The sequence below is a fragment of the Hylobates moloch genome, unplaced genomic scaffold (genome assembly GCF_009828535.3).
Source record: "Hylobates moloch isolate HMO894 unplaced genomic scaffold, HMol_V3 SCAFFOLD_14, whole genome shotgun sequence".
NCBI lineage: Eukaryota > Metazoa > Chordata > Mammalia > Primates > Hylobatidae > Hylobates > Hylobates moloch.
In genome coordinates, this window is record NW_026652289.1 from 33,159,517 (window position 1) to 33,166,610 (window position 7,094).

General features: G+C 49.8%; 1 protein-coding gene across 4 annotated transcripts; it reads left to right on the forward strand.

The window, feature by feature from the left end:
• Window positions 1-281: 281 nt before the first annotated feature.
• On the forward strand, window positions 282-6,283 carry LYSMD4 (LysM domain containing 4). 4 transcript variants are annotated; one of them, XM_032175789.2, is made up of 4 exons: window positions 1,838-2,031; window positions 2,324-2,388; window positions 2,543-2,568; window positions 4,000-6,283. In XM_032175789.2, the coding sequence occupies exons 1-4, from the start codon at window positions 1,838-1,840 to the stop codon at window positions 4,606-4,608; spliced, it is 894 nt and encodes a 297-aa protein (XP_032031680.1). In that variant the 3' UTR covers window positions 4,609-6,283. The 4 variants fall into 4 exon arrangements, with proteins under 4 accessions (XP_032031677.1, XP_032031678.1, XP_032031679.1 ...); XM_032175786.2 differs by lacking the exons at window positions 2,324-2,388; window positions 2,543-2,568 and adding an exon at window positions 282-427 and having other exon boundaries at window positions 1,742-2,031; XM_032175787.2 differs by lacking the exons at window positions 2,324-2,388; window positions 2,543-2,568 and adding an exon at window positions 400-487 and having other exon boundaries at window positions 1,742-2,031.
• The last annotated feature ends 811 nt before the right edge of the window (window positions 6,284-7,094 follow it).

A 7,094-nucleotide genomic window follows, 5' to 3' on the forward strand; every position in this document is an offset into this window, starting at 1 on the left:
GGTCAAAGGCCTCTTTACGGGCGAGAAAGCTGCGACTCAGCAGAAAGCCAAGCACTTTGGGAGGGAGGAGCTGCGGTGCTTTAATACTCCGAACAGACGCGAAAACAAGCCAGGGCCCGCGGGGGTGGACCTGGTAGGCGGGTGGGCGGGGCGAGCGCCACGTCCGGGGTGTGGAACCCTGACCCCGCCCCGAGCCCCGCCGCAAGCCCCGCCCCGGGCCCTGTGGTCCCGGGATGAGCTCTCCGCGCAGCCAGGCTCGCTCCAGTCCCCGCCCACCGCTGACTTCATTGGCTGCCTCCCCAGTCCCGCCCCCAGGAGGGCCCTGCTGCTGTTCATAGCCAATCCGCAGGCGCGGCGGCGGCGGCGGGTCGTGGGTCGTGGGTCGCGGGTCGCCGGTCGCCGGTCGCGGCGGAGCCTGGGCGCTGAGGTATCGGGGCCTGGAGGAGGGGGCCGCGGTCTGGCTAGGGAGCCGCGCGGGCTCATGGCGGTACGGCGGCCTGGCCTCGCTCGTGGGTTCGCGGGCGGGCCGGGGCTCCTAGGGGGACCCTCCTGCTGGAGGGGCGGTGACCGCGACTGTCGAGGGCTGGCCCCAGGTGGCTAGGGTTGGGGGTCAGAGGTCAGAGGTTCTGCCTTATGGAATGTTAGGGCCCCGCCCGTGGAGCCCTAGGGCCGGGCCGCTCCCCATTTTCCTGTCAACTCCTGTTGAGGTGCCCCATGTTTTCGCAGAAGGGACTCGGAGGAAAGCGGGCCTGAGAGCTGCTGCAGCCCCTGAGCTGGGACGCGAAGGCTGGCCCCGTCCCCGGGCTACCGCCGTGGTCCTGCAGATGACCTTCAACCCCTCGGGCACCGCCGTCCACCTCCCTGCTCTGGGCAGGCTCAGGAGTGCGCGGAGCGGGGTGTGGGCCTGTGACCCTCGAAGGCGTGGGCGGGGAGTAGGGGGTCGAGCTGGGGCCACAGGCTGTCCCCGTATGGGCTGCTCCCCTGTGGCTTCGAAGCCAACTTTTTCTGAAGTTGTTAGCGTGTTGGAGATTGCGTTTCTGGAATCTCACTCGTACAATTTGGAGAGAGGAACAAGGGTATTGTGGCTTTGGCTGTTGACTCAGGTGAAAATAAAAACCAGACGTGGGGATGTAATGAATGCAAAGTGACCCGTGAGCAAACTGGACGGTTTTCTCCGGCTGACAGGCATTTATTTTCCCCCTAGCTTGCCCCACATACTATGACTTAAACTGGGTCAAAATAAGAGCAGTTTAGTCCCATAGTTCTAAGCAAGAGTCCTTAGCGTTGACCTTCTTAGTGAAGATACTTTGCAATGTGTAAAATATTGAATACAAAATTATTGTGCAAAGGTTCTGAGTTGAAGATTCCGCGTGCATGGTGGCTGGCAGCAGCCCTTACTTTCCATTGCCAGGATCTCAACTTACTACTCTGAGACCAAAAGTAGTTGTTTCTTTACATATGTGGGTTTGGGGGAGACAGCTATGGATGAGGAATAGGGGCAGGGTTTGTTTTCTGCACAAAGCGTATGCAATTAGAAAAAACATGGTTTTTATTCTGCCTATCTTCTTCCATCTCAGCCAGCATAAGCACATTCTTTTTTTTCTACTGATGATATTTGTTGAGTATTTGCAGTGATTAGGAAAAGGAATACTCTCTACCAACCAGACACTTGTCTTTTAAACTAGGCGGTGGAGGGATGATTATGTCTTCTGTGGAATTAACCCTCGGGCTTGGTTTTCAGTGAAGAAAATGAGGCACACGGAATTGTTAACCAAGACCTTCCAAGGCCCAGCTGTTGTCTGTGGGACTCCGACCAGCCACGTATACATGTTTAAGGATGGCAGTGGGGCCTCGGGGGACTCTTCTGAAGAAGAGTCTCATCGTGTGGTTTTGCGGCCCCGGGGCAAGGAGCGCCAGAAGAGCGGTGTCCACCAGCCTCACCAGGCGGGAGCAGGTGACGTGGTGCTGCTGCAGCGGGAGCTGGCCCAGGAGGACAGCCTTAACAAGCTGGCTCTGCAGTATGGCTGCAAAGTAAGACACCCCTCAGGGGCTCTGCCCCACTCCGTTTCAAGGAACACGGGGAACTCACTGCAGGGTGGGTGCCCTTGCCGCCCTTCTTAATCCTGCCAGGCCGTCAGGAGAGGCCTGCTGTAGCAGCCAAGGACTCCCCTGTTTAGCCAGAATTGGAATGCAGGTGGGAGTACCTTTAGTTCGGAAGCCTGGCCCCCAAAGAGGGAGGGTTGGTGCATTTCCTTCTCTGCAGGGAACTTCTTTTCCTGTTTCCTCCACACTGAAATTCTGAAACCTTTTTTCTTCTTTCGAGCACATTTTATTTTAGACCGAATGGGGCTGGAGGTATCAGGCAGAATTTAATCCCAGGTTTCTATGGTCTGCTTGCCTTTCTTGTTGCTTTTATTTTTCTGTACCTTTCTTGGTGGTAGCGTACTTGACTGGTAAAGTTTTACCTTCTCTTTTAGAACTGCATGATCTTTTGTATGCTGTGTATCTATATAACCCTGTTTTTCTCTAATTATGTTTTTAGCATTCAGAGTGATTAACAATGGCCAAGTAAGTAGGAAAGTATTTCTAGAATTGCTGCATTTTCTCCTAGATTGTAACTATTTCACTTTGCTAACACCGTGCTAAAAATTTCTATGGCCTTCTCTAAGGGTATGTAAGCTACTTAATTTAAAAAATCTCTTTCTCCTACAAGTGTCTTATCTAACAAGGTCCAAATGTCTAAAACATGTTGTGTGGGGTGTTGTGGTCTTTCAGGGAAATAAACAGGTTGGTCTCTGGGGACACATGGTGGTCTTTAACTTGTACTGACATTTATATTTGGCTCCGATAAGCAGCTTCTGCAGGCATACCGTGTGGCTTACAGAACACGGGCTTAAAAATGAAGCCTGTCCCACAAAGACTGGAATGGAGTAGGCTTCTTGGTATGGTGATGTCTAAATCTGTAAAGAATATATAAAGCCTTTGATAAGTGATCAGTTTTCCTATTTGAAGAAAATAAATTTGCTCTTAATGTATTAAAGGCAGAGACAGAAAGACCTCAAGGGTCTCATGCATTAGATTCAGGACATAGTAAATTAAAAATGTCCCCTACCCCAATTCAGTTACAATGACAGCAGTTGCCGAATAATGGAAATGATTGATTTGAACGAGAGCTGTTGGCTGTATTCGCTTTCTAGTTTAAGTGGACTTAAGTGTTAAAAAGTTAGAGTTCATCTCTGATGCTTTTGGAAAGTTTTCAAATGTTAGTGTGAGGGAGGGGTTACCCTTTGACTTACATTTCCCCCTGCTTCTTAAATCTTCGTGTTTGATTATGAGAGGACTTTGTCATGAACTTTGTTACTTGATAAAACTCGCAGCATTATTCCTTTTTCCTGACAGTTCAGTACAGTAACTGTAAGTCACTTTTATTTAACAAGTTTATATGCCCCACAGTGTTTCTGGGGAAGAGAATGCCGAGGGCATCTGTCTCAACTTTATTACAGGTAAACTGGATTTTGAGTGTGTCTGCAGAGCTGGCTGAGGCTGTGTGTTTGGTGAATGCTAACATCTGGCAGCTACTTAGTTCTGGCATGAGGGGGAAGGCAGGCAGATGGGGGCACTATTGCCTCAAAAGTTAAAGGTGGAAAAGGCTGCAACATTCCTTTTAGTGCCGTGGTGGTTTCGTCCAAAGCATTTTGTTGCAGTCACACTTTAAACAGTTTAAGAACTGTTTCTCAGAACTGATCTTAAATTGTTCAAACCTATAAATCTTTAGGAATATCTGATTACTAAACTATATATTGAGGTTGAGTGAAAGCCAAAAAAACAAAATTTCAGCCTAAACTAACTTTGTGTACAGCTGCAGTTTTCCAGTCTTCATCAGATTCGTAAGTGAAGTGGGCTTGAATCATCACCCAGAAAGATTAAGAGCCACTTTTTGGAATGTTATTTTTAAGGAGCTCCACATATTTTATGATGTTTATCTTCATGCCTTCCTAGGTTGCAGATATCAAGAAAGTCAACAACTTCATCAGAGAACAAGACTTATATGCTTTGAAATCTATTAAGATTCCAGTGAAAAACCATGGGATCCTAACAGAGACCCACCAAGAACTAAAACCCCTTCTGAGCCCATCTTCTGAGACCACAGTGACTGTGGAACTGCCAGATGCAGACAGAGCAGGCGCAGACACCGATGCCCAGGCCAGCCAACTGATGGATTTCTTTAAGGGGATTGACCAGAATATTGAGCGTGCAGTGCAGTCAGAAATCTTTTTACATGAAAGTTACTGCATAGACACCTCCCATCAGCCACTGCTCCCGGCACCTCCGAAGACGCCAATGGATGGTGCAGATTGTGGCATTCAGTGGTGGAATGCTGTTTTCATCATGCTTCTAATTGGTATTGTCTTGCCTATCTTTTATTTGGTCTATTTTAAAATACAAGCTAGTGGTGAGACCCCTGATAGCTTGAACACAACTGTCATCCCCAATGGCTCGATGGCAATGGGTACAATTCCAGGGCAAGCCCCCAGACTAGCAGTGGCAGTGCCAACCGTCACTTCTGCAGACAGCCAGTTCAGTCAGACCACCCAGGCAGGGAACTAAGCTTTGTTTTTAAAGAATCAGCCCAGCTTTAGCAATTGGCTGTTGATGTGCCTCAGCTGTCATTGGCGATGTCCTAGGGGTGCTGCATTTTGCTTCCGGGGAAGGATGGACACTTTTCAGAAGTCACTGCAGTACTCTCAATTGCACTGGCCTGGGCATGCCCTTACCCAGTCTAAGCCGGCAGGATCTAAAACAGCAGCGACCTCGGCCTCTATCCAGAGAGGTGCAGCAAGAGAGCCATTTCCGTGTGACATTTAGTGGACTGGCCAGTTCATAGCAGCACTGTGTGGACCCCCAAGTTGGACGTGCTTGGAGGGAAAGAAATGGCCTCTGTCAAGGGACCTGCAGTGTGAGAGCCAGTGGCATCTGCACGGGTCGCCTGGCTCTCTCTGTATCCTCACTGCTGTGGAACGGGGATTGGCTCTGAGAAGGAGTGTTCTCTGTCTCCCGGCAAAGGTGCTGTGGAATGGTCTTGGCATGCCACCCTGTTTTAGAGAGTGATAGTTACAGTTGTAACAAGCCTACTTCATATTGGCCCCCTCAGTTAGCCTTTTTGAGGCAATGCCATTTCTAGAGTTGAAAAAGCCCTGGACCCAAACTGCTGCACTGTTGAATAAAGGGCAGTCCTGCTCCTGTCCTTTTAGAGCTGCTTAGTGTGACACACAGGCTGTGCCCAGTTCCGCAGGAGCCGTCCCACAGTGTGGCTCTCTGGATTCTCCCACTTGTCCTCCTTGGAAGGAGCTCTTGCTGGCCAGTGTTTGGAGAGGAGGATGAGTGCCTGTCACTGTGGCTCCACCATGGTTGGCGTCTGAAGCTGGGCAGTCATCAGGCCTGTGCTGAGAGCCGCAGCCCCTGTGCACACCTAACACAGGGCGCTCCCGCTGCTGCTTCCCTGGCTCAGTTCTTCGGAGCTCCAGAGTGAGAAGGCCGCTTAGTCCTTTTTCTCTGGGTGATGCCCTTAGAATAACGCTATATACAATGTAACTCACAATGTTCCAGGACCAAAGGCTTGATGGAGGGGCTAGAGGCGACCCTTGTTGTAAAAGGCGATCAGAACACCTGAGGGAGGAAAGAGCTTGCAGTTTTCCCAGCCCTTCTCGCTGCCAAGGCAGCAGTGGTGCTGTGGATGGGCTGGGGACTGCTGGGCAGAGCCTGCTACTGCTTGGGAGTTGGTGCTGCCCTGTGGCATGGAGGGGTGGGAGGGGCTGAGGTGGCTGCTGGCCTGGCCTCCAAGAGTTCTGGACAGGAGGCAGACACTGCCCAGATGCTGGGTGGAGGGACAGTGATGGCCTTTGACGCGTGAGGCCTGGGGAACAGTTTCAAAGGTCTCACCAAGTAAGAGTGATTTCCAGTTTCTCTTCTTTCAGTTGTGTGAAAAAACTGGCCTGGGTTCCATTAGCAAATTAAATCATCTTCAGTCTTAAATTAGCGACCAGAACGATCTTCAGGATAAAAAGAACTTCTGAATCTCTGCAATAGGAAATGTTTTGATTATGCAAGTGCTTTTCCAGCCAAATGTCGGTGCTGTCTGTGTCACTGAGGGCCACAGGTTCCTCTAACATCTGTCACTGTCACTTCACCAGGCAGGCCTTGGAGTTCCATGACAAAATCACTTTTGTCAGACAAAGAATGTATCCTTTACTTTTCTCAAATGGAATAAAATCATTTCTTCTGTGAAGGAAAATTGATTCTCCCTTTTTATTTAATTTTTTTTGGAGACAGTCTTACTCTTTCCCCTGGGCTGGAGTGCTGTGGTGCCATCTTGGCTCGCTGCAACCTCCACCTCCCGGGTTCAAGCGATTCTCATGCCTCAGCCTCCTGAATAGCTGGGATTACTATCACATATCACCATGCCTGGCTGATTTTTGCATTTTTAGTAGAGATGGGGTTTAGCCATGTTGGCCAGGCTGATCTCGAACTCCTGACCTCAGATAATCTGCCCACCTCAGCCTCCCTAAGTGCTAGGATTACAGACGTGAGCCACTGCACCTCCCCCAACCTTTTAAAATTTGGGGATTGATAATTTAGCATTAAAAGATGTGGGATGCTGCTGGGGAAGATAATGGTGTCTGTCAGGAGTGAGGACTGCCTGTCCCCTGCACCTGGCCACCAACTTGGGGCTTGTACTGTGCCCAAGGTTACTCGGACAGGTGCAGGACAAAGTGGTAACCAGTGCGCTAGGGATGACTGATCGCTGATTGATCTGTATACAGGCTTTAATGCTGCTTTATTAGGGGTATAAGAAATACCACGATACTTCCTATTCCACATTTTGCTATGTTTTCAGTGTCTTTGGGGAGTGAATATTTTAGAGAAATAGGTTTGCTATCTAGTCTCCAGTCTTTTTGGTTGAACTGTAGTGCTGAATGTTGAAGCCCAAAGAATCTCCATTGTCGAGCAAATGATGCTTTAATTTTACTCTCGAGAGACAAAGCTGCAGGGACTAAGCAGACACCTCAGGGTCACCCAGAACCGCCACTGCCCAG